This window comes from Sturnira hondurensis, unplaced genomic scaffold (assembly GCF_014824575.4).
Source record: "Sturnira hondurensis isolate 20B ecotype Veracruz unplaced genomic scaffold, ASM1482457v3 Scaffold0013537, whole genome shotgun sequence".
Lineage (NCBI taxonomy): Eukaryota > Metazoa > Chordata > Mammalia > Chiroptera > Phyllostomidae > Sturnira > Sturnira hondurensis.
The window spans coordinates 1643893-1659311 of record NW_028086168.1 but is presented as its reverse complement, the minus strand read 5'-3'; the positions used below and the strand labels follow the sequence as shown (position 1 = coordinate 1659311).

The following is a 15419-nucleotide window of genomic DNA, read 5'->3' as shown; positions in this document are numbered from 1 at the left end:
TGGATCCAATAAAGTGTCAGAAATAGTGCCTCTAAATATTTTCTTCTTTGCTATTTTGTCTGTAGAGCCAATAATTATTTTATTTCCTATTTAATAACTTCATTGTTTTAAATTTTTCTAGTTGGAGAAAATTCAGAAAGAGAAAGCCCTTCTCCAGGAACTGGAAGATTTGGAATTGGGTGTTTAAAGATTCACAGAAAACATGTTGATCAGCAGAAATTAGTGAAAACACATCTTCTGTTAAGTTCATTGGTGTATACAGAATACTCATATGCCCACATTTAACATCCATGATTCTGTATATGTGTGAAATTACTTAATAATGCCAATTACAATTGATTTTTGTATCTTGCATCTTATATCATGTTAATATGAGATATAAAAAAGAGACACGTGAATTTTCTAGCTAAATCAGACAGATTGAAAGACAATGTCAGTTTTTAGTAGGGGGCAGTATTTACCCTATACGTTAATAAAGACATTATAAATTTAATCAATTTTGGCTTTGTTGTAAGTTTCTCACTCAAGACATCCCTTATTACTTTAGAAGGCAAGTCTGGGGAAGTAGACCTTTGAATATATAATATGGTTTTCTTGATCAAAACTTTAAAGAAATTCTTAAAAATCAAGTTTAGTAAATGTCTTAAGTTGTTTATATTATTTGTATTATTTGATGTAAAGTTTTTCTGAATTCTAAAGTAAATGTAGACTTTAAAAATAGAAAATAATAAAACATTTTCTTTTCATATTTCAAATAATAAACCTAGTGATCTGAGGATGAGGTGAATACTGTCTAGACATGAACTACGATTGTTTTGGTTGTCTTTTCATATGAAAAAAAGGTAGAATGATAATCCAATACATTTGACTAGCAAAATCATTTCATATTTGGTTTTGAAGTCCATTAGAATTACTTATTTTCATGAAGTTTATGTTTGAAATAGGCTTCCATTTTCCAGAACTAGTATTTTAACTGATAGGTAGAGAATTCAGAAACACCTTGAGAGACACACACAGATAACTGAGTTTATTGATGCACTGCAGTTTTTATTAAGATTTGGTAAAGATCAAATGCATTAAATTTGAGTGGTATTTTTTAAATGTTTTGTGTGTGGAATGTGTGTGTGCACATATATACTCGTACATACATTTGCTTTCAACATTAATTTGTTTCTGATAATATGAATTGGTACAAATAGATTGCTTTTACAATATATTACTTCAAAATTTTTTTTAATGAAATATTAAGCATTCTGAAACGGCTAATGTTTTTGTTTGGCTAACAATTGTTTTTAATTCCTATTTATAGCACAGTTTATAGCAAATGTATTAATCATTTTTAAAATGGCCATCTGAGAGGTAGTATCATTGAACTTTTTGTTTTAGTTAGATATTTTTTAATTTCTCTAGGGCCACTATTCCTACCAAAAATCTTTTTTTTTTTTTTCAGAAAGTTATCTATAATGTCAATGCTAAATAAATAACATTCACACACATGACAAAACCATCATTGGCTTTTATAAAAATCCAAAGTACAAGAATCCAAGGTAAATGAGGAAGTAGATCAACTACTAAAATTCTTACACTCATTTTTCCTTTATTTCTGTAATGATTTAAACCATTTAATTCTTTGTAGAAAATTTCTGAGCACACATCAATATAAAAATCACTGAGGTGTTCTTTGAGTACTCATTTTGTTTAGTTTTTATTTTAAAGATATTATTCTCAGGAAATGAAAGTAAGGTGATCGAAATAAAAAAAGAGTATATGGTGCCCTGGCTGGTGTGGCTCAGTGCACCGAGTACCAGGAGGTTGCCGGTTCAATTCCAAGGAACGGCACATACCTGGGTTGCTGGCCAGGTCCCCAGTTGGGGGCATGTGAGACAACTAATGGATATATGTTTCTCTCACATCAATGTTTCTCTACCTCTCTTTTTCCCTTCATTCCTTTCTCTCTACAAAAGAATTGGCCCTGGCTGTTGTGGCTCAATGGGTTGAGTGCAGCGTGCAAACCAAAGGGTCATCGCTTCAGTACCCAGTCTAGGACACATGCCTTGGTTGTGGGCCAAGTCCCCAGTAAAGGGCACAAGAGGCAACCACACACTTGTGTTTCTTTCTCTTTCTCCCTCCCTTCCCCTCTCTAAAAATAAATAAAATCTTTTTTAAAATAAATAAATAGAATATTTTTAAAAAGAGAGTATGGTGCTTAAAATGAGAGTTAAAATACAGTCTCTTCTTATCTGGGGGTGGTATATTCCAAGACCCCCCGTGGATGCCTGACTGCAGATAGTACCAAATCCTCCATATACTATGTATCTTTCTATATATACCTATGATAAAGTTTAATTATAAATTATGCACAGGAAGAGATTAACAATAATAGAACAGTTATAACATACCATAACAAAAGTTACATGAATATGGCCTCTCATAACCAATCTGTATTATTGTATTTGATTTGTTAGTAGTATTTTGTTTAGGATTTTTGCATCTATGTTCATCAGAGTTATTGGCTTGTAATTTTTTGTGTTCTTATCTGATTTTGGTATCCAGGTAATGTTGGCCTTGGAAAATGAGTTATGGAGTATTCCCTCATCTTCAGTTTTTTGGAAGAGGTTGAAAAGAATTGGTGTCAAGTCTTTTTTGAATAGTAGAATTCATCAGTGAAGCCATCTGGTCCTGAACTTTTTTGGTGGGAAAAGTTTTTGATTGCTGTTTCTATTTTCTTGCTACTGATAAGTCTATTTAGGTTTTCCACTTCTTCATGATTTAGTGTAGGAAACTTGTATACTTCTGAAACTCTTTCCATTTCTTCCATTACTGGATTTAGTGGCATGTAGTCAGTCTTTCACAGCATCTTGCACAGTTCTTTGTGTTTCTGTTGTGTCCATTGTAACTTCACTTTCATTTCTGATCCTATTGGAGTCTTGTCTCTTTTCTCTTTAATGAGTTTACCTAGAGATATGTCGATTTTTTTTCTTTTTTCAAAGAACCAGTTCTGCCCTGGCTGGTGTAGTTAAGTGGATTGAGCTCGGGCCTCTGAACCAGACAATCGCAGTTCGATTCCCAGTCAGGGCACATTCCTGGGTTGTAGGCCAGTTCCCAGCAGGGGACTCATGAGAGGCAACCATACATTGATATTTCTCTCCTCTCCTTCCCTTCCCCTCTAAAGATAAATGAATAAAATCTTTAAAAATATATATTTAAAAAAAGAACCAGCTCTTTGTTTCATTATTTTTTTTGTTGCCTTTTTGTTTTATATCCATTTATTTCTGCTCTGAATTTTTTTACTTCCTTTCTTTTACTGACTTTGGGCTTTGTTCTTTTCTAGTTCTTTAAGGTGTAATGTTAGGTCGTTTAAGGGGGATTTTTCTTGTTTCTTAATGTAGACTGTTAAAGCTATGTGCTTCCCTCTTAATACTGCTTTTACTACATCTTGAAATTTTTGGTGTGTCATGTTTCATTTTTCTTTGTGTCTGTGTTTCTTTTGATATCTTATATCCCCAATAGTTTTTTCAGTAGCATGTTGTATAATCTCCAGATTTACAATTTCCCCAGCTTTCTTCTTATAGCTAATTTCCAGTTTTTTATTCTTATGGCTGGAAAATATGCTTGGTCTGATTTCAGCTTAATTTATTGAGACTAGTTTTGTGCCTCAATATATGGTCTGTACTTGAGAATGCTCTATGTGCACTTGAGAAGAATTTATATTTTGTTTTGAGATGAAAAGTTCTATCAGTATCAAGTCAGTTTGGTGTAAAGTATCGTTTAAGGCCTATATTGCCTTATTGACTTGCTGTCTGTTGTGAGTGGGGTATTCCAATCCCTTACTGTAATTGTATTTCTATCATTTTCTTTCTATAGGTCCACTAGTAATTGTTGTATATATTTTGGTGCTTTCAGATTGGGTACATATATGTTGATAAGTGTTATCTTTTCCTGTTGAATTGTTTCCTCTATCATAAAATGTCCATCTTTGTCTCTTACTACCTTTTTTATATTGCAGTCTGTTTTGTCTGGTATGAGTACTGCTACCCCTGCTTTTCTCAGGACGCCATTTGCTTGGAGTATCATCTTCCACCTCCACTGTGTTTGTTGTCTCTGCAGCTGGGATGAGCCTTCTGTGGACAATGTATAGTTGCGCCTTTTTTCTTTGACTCATCACACTATGTGCCTTTTGATTGGTGACGTCAGTTTATTTACATTTAGGATGATGGTAAAATACTACACCCATCTAATTTTTTATTTTCTGATTGTTCTGTATCTCCATTGCTTTTTTCCCTTGTGTGTTTGTCTACTATTTTGGTTTGGTCGTTTTCTATGGTTTTCTTTCTCTCTCTCTCTCTTTTTTATTTTTAATGTTTGGTGTCTCAGCTCTGGACTTTTGTTTTGTGGTTACCGTTAGGTTTGTGTAAAATGTCTCATAATAGTCTTCTTCTAATTGCCACTTACGCTCATTTGCCTGTTCACATTCAGTCCTTTTCCTCCTTCCCTATTATGACTTGTCACAACTTATCTCTTTATGTTATGCATTCATTACCAATTGCAGTAGTTATTTTAAATGCCCCTTTTTACCCTTAAACTTTGTATTGCAATTGAGTGCTTATTATCCTCATCTGAAGTAAAGTCACAATTTCCTATTTGTCTCTCTGTTAGTCATCTTACTGAGTTTTGTATCCTTTTCTCTTTTTGTTTCCAGAAGAGCCTTTCACATTTCTCATAATTCATGTCTTATGATGGTAAATTCTCAACTTTTGTTTGTTAGCGAATGCCTTTATTTCTTTATATCTACAGGATAACTTCTGCATATATTATCCTTGGCGGCTGTTGGTTCCTCTTTTTCAGTATTTTTAGTATTTCCTTTCACTCTCTCCTGGCTTGTAAAGTTCCTACTGAAAAAATCTGATGGGATTTAATTTAATGGGATTTTCTCTATACATTACAGGTTACAGTCTTTCCCCCTGGTTTCCTTGAGAATTCTTTGTTATTAATTTTTAACAGTTTAAATAAAATGTGTCTTGGAGAAGATGTCCGTGTTGATATAATTGGGTGTTCTGTTAGCTTTCTCTATTTTAAGTTTCGTTATTTCCATAGGCTTGGGTAGTTTTCATCAATCATTTCTTTGAGTAGGCTCTGTTTTCTTGTCCTTCTGGTATAGCGATTATTCTTAATGTTGCATTTTATAACAGAGTCCAATAGTTCTTCTAGAGGTTTTTTTTTTTTAACCCGCTCTTACATTTTCCTCTTCCTCAGTGGTCATTTCTACGTTTCTGTCTTCAAGCTTCCTGATTATTCCTTCCATCTGGTCTGCTGTCTCCAGTGCTCTCTAATGTGTTCCTCATTTCATTTATTGAGTTCTTCAGCTCCAGAAGATCTGTTGTCCTTTTTTTATATAGTTTTAATCCCTTTGGTAAAGTACTCCTTTTGCTCATTGATTTTTTTCTCTGAGCTCATTGAATGGTTTTTCAGAGATCTTTTGTATCCTATTGAGCTTCACATAGAATCTTATATTCTCCACCATTTAAGTCACAGTCTTCCACAACTTTGAGTTTGGTTTAAAGACTTCTTTTTTTTTTTTTCCTGTGCTCCCTTATTACCTTGGTTTTTCATAGTATTTAATTAATTGTTTCTCTGTGCATTTGAGATACCAAACTGATTTGTTTAGATACTGTTTTGCTCTGTGTTGTGGACCACTCTGCCTGGTTCTAGACCCCTTGTGGCTCAGGGCGAGGGATGACCTTCAGAATGTGAGCCATAGGAGACAAAGCTTGTCTCTGGTAGCAAATGCTGCCTCAGCTTCCCCTCTCTGTCCCCAAAGCTTGGTCGGAAGTCAATGACAGGTAAGACCCCTTACAGCGGGGGGCAACCTAAGCCAGACTTGATCATGTGGGAGGCCTTCATGGAAGGACTCGGGGGGCTGCAACAAAGAGGGAGCAAGGGACTCTCACCCCCCGGCTTTGGTATAGCCTGAGTCCCCATGTCTTCTGGGAGAAGCACTTCCTGGCTCTAATCCCCTTAAGCCTGAAGACCTGATGGGGTGGGGTGCAGCTACTTGCCTTGCGAGAGTGTGTCCTGGGGAAAAATCTGGCATCACAAAGACTTCCTGATAAACCTGTGAAATCTGCTCTGCTAAGAGTGCTTTCATTCATATATTAAGGGTTCAAGCAGGAAACCCTAAAACTGTTCTTGACAGACTCTGACTCATGCTAAGCCCTCAGATTTCTTTGAAATGTTATGTACTGTTTGATCCTTACCACCCAATATTCCTGTGTATTACAACCCAATAAAGGTCCCTGGAGGAGGGAGCTCAATGCCTTTTACCCCTGAGAAACTGGCCACCTCTCCTCCCCAAGCAGATCACATCATATCTCTGTCATGATTACTCTCATTCATGGCAGCTGGGGGGACTTGCAAGGAAAGTCGCCCGCACAGCTCTCAACAGTTGAGGTTGAGAGGTAGGATGCTCTCTTGTTTTTCAATAGATGGTACTATAGCACAAGTTTTTGTGTTATCTTACCTGTAGTATTTCTGCCTCTGAGATTGTGGAGATTGTGGTGGAGCCCCACCACTTTGGTTAAGGAAAATTCTGTGTACCAAAAGGATGGTAGGTGTCTCCTCTGTGACCACATTGTCTCAGTTGCGGGACACCACTAGTGGGGCAGTGTGAATAGTGGAGAATCAGTATTGTATGGTCCGAGTGCTACCTCCATTTTACTAATTGTCACTGGTCCCACTGTGTTTTTGAAGGTGTCTCCACGGTCTCTACCAGGCTCTTTCATGATGGGTGGATCAGGGGAGACAAGTTCATGATTTTGTGGTTCTACCCCTTTGCCAGTCATGGCTGTTAAAGGCATGTCATCCTTCTGTGCCTGGCTCTGTCAGGATGGATGTGGCTAAGAAGACAAGTTCGTGTTCTTGTAGCTCCACCCTCCTGACAGCAATGGCTGTTAGCACTGCTGTGCTGTTTGGGGTGTCTCAGCTTTCTTTACCAACTTCTGCCAGGATGGGTGGGACAGTGGAGGCAAGTTCGCAGTCTCATGGTTCTACCCCCCTGCCAGAAATGGGTGTTGGCACTGCTGGACTGTTAAAGGCTTACCAGCCACTTCTACCAGGGCCTGCTGCAGTGGGGCATGGGAAAGGGCGGTGCTTTTTCCAGGAGAACTCTGCTTCTGCCTGGCTTACATTCCAGGCTGTAGTGTGAAGGCTGCAGCCCAACTTCTTCACTGCTACCACACTCCCTGGAGCACTGATGGGCCCTGAACTGAGTCTGCAGTCACCATCCCTTTCTTTCTACCCACCCTGCCTCCCCTACTCCAGTCTTCTGCATCTTCAGACATTTTTGCAGTTCTTTCAGATATTTTTGTGTGTTGAACAGGGAATACTATGTTGAGTTATAGTTGACTTGTAAATTGAAGGGCAGAAAAAAAGGCATCTCCTCAATACTAAATTTATAAGACTAATGGTTTTTATTCCAAGCATTAGCACTCTTTTTTTTCATTGTCCAGTCATTGGAGTAAAATGTAATGATATGTTAGATACAAATAATAGATGATTTGAGCACATACTGGTTAATTGACTGAGAAGGCAGCAAATATTGGTTGTGAGGTAGCAACGCTATGTGATTGCTCAAAATGTTCATCCATTGGGGTACTTAAATATGAAATTGGCACAAAATAGGTAAGTTTGGGTGTCTTATGAATTGAATGTTTGTGTCCCCCAAAATTCATGTTGAAGCCCTAAACCTCGATGTGATGGTATTTGGAGGTAGAGCCTTGAAGAGGTAATTAGCGTTAGATGTGACTGTGAGGATGAGCTATGATCATGGAATTAGTGCCCTTATAAGAGGAGACACCAGAAAGCTTGCTCTCTTTCTCTGTCATGTGAGGATTTAGTGAGAATGCAGTTGTCTGCAAGCCAGGAAGAGATGTCTCACTGGAACCTCACTGTGCAGCCACCTTGACCTTGGACTTCCAGCCTTTAGAATTGTGAGAAAAGCAATTTCTGTTGTTTGAGACACCCAGCCTATGGTATTTTGTAATGGCATCCTAAGCAGACTAATACAGGATGGGTGTATAAATTTCAGGTTGTTTAAAAGTCAAGGACAGCCAATTAGAAGACTTCATGGGGGGAAAAACACTAAGATTTAACATGTATCTGTTGGGGATGTTCTGTATAGGAGAAATGTGTGCTTTGCTCGTGGTTTATTACATTTATCCTGGTTGGCAGCTAAAAGGACAAACCCAGTCCAAACAGAATCTAATATTTGGACTTTCCTTCCATATAAACAGTAATGAAAATATTTACAATCCTGTTTTTTCTCTCTTATTTGTGTGTCGTCATAAAAATTTTGTTCTGCCACTGCTGTGAAGTTACATCAGGTAATTTATCTTTCATTGTAAACTCAGTGAAGGTAGGAACAGCAACACCATCAACTTTTTAGCCTTTCTCAGTTTCAATTGAGTAGCTAGGACAAAATCATTTGGTTCGGTGACATGCCCACTGGCCTTGTATGTTAAAACGTAGCTAAGAGGGAGAAAGCAAAAGAACTAGAACTGAAAGAGAGTGTAATAAAAAGCAGAGGTGAAGAAACGAGAAAGATAAGTCAAAAAGGAAGATGACAAAAAGAGGTGTAATATTACATAGCACTTTGTGTATCCTTTTGACCCAAATAATTTACCTCCAGAAGTTATCCTAAGAATGTGTGTAAAACTATACTACAAAAGAATGTTTATCCTAGTAATGTTTACAGCAGTGAATTAATTATAGAATGGAAATCCATGCAGCCTTTTCTTTTTAAAAAAAAATGATGCTGTAGATCAGGGCTCAGCAAACAATAGCCCTTCGGCTAAATCCTATGCGGCACAGATTGGTTTTTACATTTTTAAATGGTTGAAGTATTAACAGTTACTTGGTGATGTAAAAACTGAAATTCAGATTTCTGTGCCCTTAAAAAGTTTTACTAGACCACAGCCATAGCTGCTTTCAGGTTCCAACTGCAGAGATGAGTGATGACAACAGACAGACCATCTGCCTTGCAAACTCTGAATCATTCTCTGGCTCTTTACAAAAAAGGTTTGCTAACCCCTACTGTACAGGAATACAAAGTAACAAGGAAATATCACATAATTATTTTGCTTCTTATATTCACTATATAAATTCCTAGAAGTGGAATCACTGGATAAGATCATACTAAGAATTTTAAATGCTCCTTTATTATCTTTTCTTTACCAACCTTTGACTTGATCATTTTTCACATTTGGGACTGTTACTCTGGGGCTGTTATTGAGACTATGGTTTTTACTTAATGGAAGTATGATCAAATTGCTTAGGTGAGTGTGCAGATTGGCATCTTAAGGCCTAAACTTTTTCTTTTTTTTTAAAGAAATAATGCCCTGGCCAATGTGGCTCAGTTGGTTGGAGCATTGTCCCCAAACCGAAAGGTTGTGGGTTCAGTTCCGGTTCAGGGCACATTCCTAGGTTGTGGGTTCGATCTCTGGTCTAGGAGCACCTACAGGAAGCAACCAGTCGCTGTTTCTCCCTCACATCAATGTTTCTCTCGCTCTCTAAGAGCAATGCAAGCGTCCTCAGGTGAGGATTAATATAAAAAAAAAAAAGAAGGTAAAAGGTGAAACAATTAAGACCCCTCTCCCCAGCAAAAAAACTTTGTCCACACAGACAACAGTGTGGTGATTACCGGAGGGAAAGTGGAAGAGGGAAATAGAAGAGGGTAAAGGGACGAATGGTGACTGAAGGAAACTTGACTTAGGGTGGTGAACACAATACAATACACAGACGATGAATTACAGAATTGTACAGCTGAAACCTATGTCATTTTATTAACCTATGTCACCCCAGTGAATTCAATAAAAAACAGAAATAAGGTAATAAGCCAGGTTGATTTTTACATAGGTTGAACCATTTAAACATTTATTGCTTAGAAAATTAATGAAAGAAGTTTATGGGCCAAACTGTTTCAGGGAAAATTTTACGCCATTTTTGAAAAAGTAAATTTGCACTCCCTAAATTTATACCCCCTGCCAAGTGAAAAATAGCATACAAGTTTCAGAAGAAATTTTATATCAGGAAGTCTGTGAAACGTGAAAAAAGTAAGATGTTCAATTTTCCAAAATTAAATTAAAAGGTGCGCATGTTATTTATTCTTGACTCTTCAGCTATCTAAAGACACGATCCATTAATGGCCACAGTCCTCCACCCTGCAGGTGTCTGTCCCAGGTCCCAGCAGTGAGATTGCCACTCCGCAGACAGAGCTCAGCACTGCGGAGTCTGTAAGGTAGGTGTCAGCGTGGATGCTGCTGCAGGTGTGGAGACCTGTTGACACTGAAGGCCACTCCTGAAAGGGGGCCGGCACGCCTACTCTAGTTCCATGAGTTGCTACTTCCTAGTCCTCTCCTTCTCGATATATTGCTTTATTTGATTCTTGCAGCCTCTCTAGGGATTCACCAGCTTCTGTCTTCACCTTTTTCCTGGTATGTTGTGGAACTGATAGGAAAACCAATTAGTATGGTTCCATCCACTTTCTGTTTCTAGAGTTTCTAGTCTGCCGTCAAACTGCCTTCTTTCCAATGTTGTGATGGACTCATTTCTTCTAACACTTTCCTGTCATTTCTCTGAGATGCTAAAAAAGGAGAGAAATGCATGTACTTATTTTACTATCTTAAACTGGAAATCAGAAAAGCACATTTCTAATGTTTTTTTAATATTTTATATATCTTTATCTCTTATTTTTTGTTTGTCTTTGCTACTGTTCATATTTTTCAGATTTCTCTCTTTTTAAATTGTTTTTCGAGTACACTTGTCTTCATTTTCCCCCTACCACCCCCACCACCACCCCAGCCATCCTCATAGCCCACCCTCAATCCTACCCGCCCTTTGGCTTTGTCCATGTGTCCTTTATACATGTTCCTTGATGACCCTGCCCCCTTTTCCCCTGTTATCCCCTCCCACCACCCCTCTGGTTATTGTCAGTTCTTTATTTCCATGTCTGTGGTTATATTTTGCTTACTTGTTTGTTTTGTTAATTAGGTTCCACTTATAGGTGAGATTATATGGTATTCGTCTTCACTGTTTATCTTGTTTCACTGAGAGTAATGTTCTTCAGTTCCGTCCATGCTGTGTGAAGGGTAGGAGCTCTTTCTGCTGCATCATATTCCATCTAAAACCTGATATAATTTTTGTGTGTTGTCTAATAATAGTTGAAAAGAAATTATTGTCCAACTCAGAAAAACAAATTCTATTTTGTCTGATGTAAGTATTGCTATCCAAGGTTTTCTTTGTTTGCATTTTTATAAAATAGCTAGGGCAAGGGATATAAAGGAAACAATAAACAAATGGGACTACATCAAACTAAAATTCTTCTGCACAGCTAAAGAAAACATCAATAAAATGGAAAGGGAACCAACGATAAAGGAAAATATATTTGCCAAAGATACCTCCGACAAGAGTTTGATCTCCAAAATACATAAACTCAGATGACTCTACTCCAGGAAGACAAACAACCAAGTAAAAAATGGGCAAAGGTCTTGAACAGACACTTCTTCAAGGAGGACGAACATACAGAGGACCCAGAGACATATGAAAGGATGCTCAGCATCACTAGACATCAGAGAGATTCAAATTAAAACCACAATGAGGGACCACATTGTACTGGTCAGAATGGTCATTATACGAAACAACACAACAAGTGCTGGTGAGGTTATGGAGAAAAGAGAACCCTAGTGCACTCTTGCTGGGAATATCTTTATCTTTTACACTGATAAGAACAGATACTACACCTAATATTAGCCAAAAGGCTGAGAAGTGATTCTTTATCTTTTAAATAAATTTGATAATTAAAAGCATTTAATAGGTTCACCCAAAACATTTCTGATACGGCCACAAGAGGATCCCAAAGTTCAGGGTATAGAAGAATTAATAAGGAATTAGAAATTTTAGAACATATCTGGAAAATACCTGTACATGTATGTTCACTCACTTAAAACTTCCCAATATAATAGCCCACAATGCTGTTCTATTTTTATTGCCAAATTTCTTTTTGTGTGTGTTCTTGTTCTTTTTTGCCAACCTTCTTGAATTAACCCTCTTTAGCCCCTAACCATAAGACTTATTCCTATGCTTAGTCTGAGTTCCGTCAATGATCTCCTATTGGCTACAAATGAGCTATGTCTGGAGAGTTGGTAGGTTAACTGTTTACAAAATGGAATGTGTTTCCCCATACGGGTGGGGAAGTGGTTATAAGTGCTGAGGTGAGCCCATGAATACCTTAAACAAAAGAAGTATGTATAGATTAACTTTTTAAAGTTTAAACATTAATTTTCAAAAATTAATGCCAGAATAAGAAATATAAGAAAATAGAATGAGGTGGGGTTTTTTTTAAGTTTGAATGCTAACTTTTATTTAAGAAGACTTAAAGAAATAGAACAAAAGAATTTTTAGGAGATTCCTGAGGAGGATTTTGGTCATTTTTGTGTGTGTTAGATACTGGTTCTTTACTACATATGTATAAAGTTACTTTCTCTTTCCTGGGATGTAAATTTTCACTATTCTTTAACTTAACTATCATTGAGGTTGTTTAGTGTTTACAAATAAAATTAAGAGAGAGGGAGAGGAGAGAGATTTTCCTAAGATCACTAAGCAAAATAGAGAAACAGGAATGAAAGAGGAAAAGGCAGTACAGAAAAAAGGTAATATACGAGATGGACATAGAAAGAGGGAAAGAAAAGGAGAAATGAAGGACATTAGAACTGGGTTGGAGCATCATGCCGAGGGTACCATCTCAGCTTCCTGTCTGAGCTGGGGAGGAGTGGAAAAATGGTGAACACTCTTGGAAGAAGAAAGAAGTACTCTATAACCCAGGAAGAGTTGCAAACCAGGCACTTGGCAGTACCTCCACAAATCTCTTAAGAAGTTTCTCTTCAAAGAAAAGACATCTGTATTCTTTAAAGTTAAAAGTCTCACAAAGCAGACTTCTTGCATTTTCACTCTCAGGCAAAATCTCTTCTAGGTGCAATTTCGTTTATTTCTCTACGTTCAGTTGAAGCTAAACAGGTCAAATTCCAGAACAGTGATATCACCAGAGAAAACCTTTTACTGTGTCCATCCTGTTTTGTTTTTCCATCCTCACCCCCACCCCTTCCCTGCAGGAATATTTGCCCCCCACTGGAGAAACCAGAAGTCTCTGGTTTATACTTCCTCCAACCTAGTTCCCAATCATATAATGAAGAAAATCTTTTCACACTTTATGCTTGAAATAATACATTTGGACCACAAAATTGAAGCAGACATTTGCACTTTAAACACTGGCAATGAAATTCTTTCTCAAGGAGTTGAGACAGAGGGTTTGGTAATATTCACTGTAGTGGAGAAGGGCCCGGTTGTGGGGCCCAGTTTCATTTTTATTTAAAAAAAATAAAATTGTAGTTTCTTACTCAAAAATGAAAAGTTCCCTGGCTGGTGTAGCTCAGTGGATTGAGTGCGGGCCTGCGAACCAGACGATCGCGGTTCGATTCCCAGTCAGGGCACATGCTTAGGTTGCAGGCCAGTTTCCAGCAGGGGCCAGTTNATTCACTGTAGTGGAGAAGGGCCCGGTTGTGGGGCCCAGTTTCATTTTTATTTAAAAAAAATAAAATTGTAGTTTCTTACTCAAAAATGAAAAGTTTACCACGGTGACAGCAAAGCATTAAACCCAATGCAGTGCCCTTCTAAGCACACGGCACTGTGTAGCCGCACAGGGTGCCTGCACGTGAAGCTAACCTGTGCAGAAGCTACTGGAATTCCAGCTCCTTCTAAAAGAAGAAGAGTCTTCTTAAAGAAGAGTCTTTACTTTGTTTCCAGACATCTCCCAGCTCCCTGGAGGAGGAACAGGTAATGGCTGATCCTAACCAGACTACTACCATAGCTGAGTTTGGAACTGTTGAGGAAAGGAAAGATTTTTAAAAATATTGATTGATTGATTGATTGATTTTAGAGAAAGGGGGAGAGAGAGAAAGAAACAACAATTTGTTATTTCGCTGATTTACGTATTCATTGGTTGATTCTTACTATGTGCCCTCACCAGGGATTCAACCCGAAAGGTTGGTGTATGGAGACAATGCTCTAACCACCTGAGCTACCCAGCCAGGAGATTTTTTTTTAATAGGACTTTTAGGTTCACAACAAAATGGAACTAAAGGTACAGACTTCCTGAGGCAGGAGAGCAAAAAGCTAGGAAAACTTCTTGGTAAGAGGAATGGAAAAACTGAGACAGATACCTGAACACACTGGCCAAGCAATTTACAGCCAGATGCAGAAGTTCACCTCCCTGAAGATAACATCTGGGCTTCGGCTGTGTTTCAGATCCAGGCTCTGAAAAGCAGCAAGACCAGGTGCGTGGCGCCAGGACCAGCGGCAATGACTCATGGTGATGACCAGTTAGTGAAGAACACAACCCTGAAAGAGCACATGTGAGAAATTGGCGAACAGTTTCCTGAAACCCTCCCGAGACCTACCCTAAGATCCCCACTACAAGAGAGATTAGAGCCCTCAAGACAGAGGATCCAGCATCTGCTTTTTCTCCCAGGAGCACCCCCACTCCGTTCCCTTCTCTTTCCCTACAGGCACGCACCAGGTAGCGACAGGCAGCAGCAGCTTGTCCCAGACTAACCCCTGAACTTGTCTCCAAGGCCCCTTTTTTCTGATTTCTTAGTGGGTCAAAGCAGACCTGCCTAGGCTTTCTTTTTTCTTCTATGCTGAGCCCTTTCTTGTTTCACTGTCCCCAGTTTTAATAAATGTACCCTTGCAGTCACCAGGATTCGTGTTGTGAAATCTTTCCTACATGAAGTCAAGAACACACAGACTGCCAGCTGGCCCTAGGCAGGCCCACTCAGGGCCAGGCACTTGTCCCCACATGAGCACAGTCTCCCTCATTATCAACACCCCCCACAGAGTGGTATATTTGTTACAGTTGATGGAAAACCAAAATTCAACCAAGTAAATTTGAAAATTGAATTGGCTTTATTAAATAATTCATGAATCGGGAGCATCCCATCTAGCAACTAGAAGGGTGCTCCAAGAGACTTTACAAAATAGAAGGTTTTCACACAAACTCGGTTGAGGCAAGGGAGATATTAACAAAAAAAAAAAAAAGAAAGGATTCTGTGGGCGTGTAAATGTCTTTTTTTTAGGGAAAGAAAAAGGGGAGGGTTTTCATCATGCAGATTGCCTCTTTCTTTGGGGTTGGGAGGTATGGAGACAGACCAGGTGACAGACTACCTTACTGGTGCTTAACCAGAAAATTCCAGGCTAATTATTTAAGATTATATTCCTGGGACAGGCTGAAAATGCAATTAAAGCAGATATTAAATCTAAATTTGGTATCATGGGTTTTAGCACAAGTGATGTCATTTTGGGCCTGTGGTTTTAAC

At 38.3% G+C, this 15419-nt stretch overlaps 1 protein-coding gene and 1 pseudogene across 3 annotated transcripts in view; one reads left to right on the top strand and one right to left on the bottom strand.

Moving 5' to 3' along the window:
* EIF2A (eukaryotic translation initiation factor 2A) overlaps nucleotides 1–493 on the top strand; it is a 44624-nt gene extending 44131 nt beyond the window's left edge. For all 3 annotated transcript variants that reach the window (XM_037061819.1, XM_037061820.1, XM_037061822.1), the window contains one exon: nucleotides 122–493. In XM_037061819.1, the coding sequence (XP_036917714.1) occupies nucleotides 122–187 (66 nt within the window). In that variant the 3' untranslated portion in view covers nucleotides 188–493. The remainder of the gene's footprint in view (nucleotides 1–121) is intronic.
* Nucleotides 494–11708: 11215 nt separating this feature from the next.
* LOC118997953 (uncharacterized) lies at nucleotides 11709–11822 on the bottom strand (annotated as a pseudogene).
* Between the last annotated feature and the right edge of the window lie 3597 nt (nucleotides 11823–15419).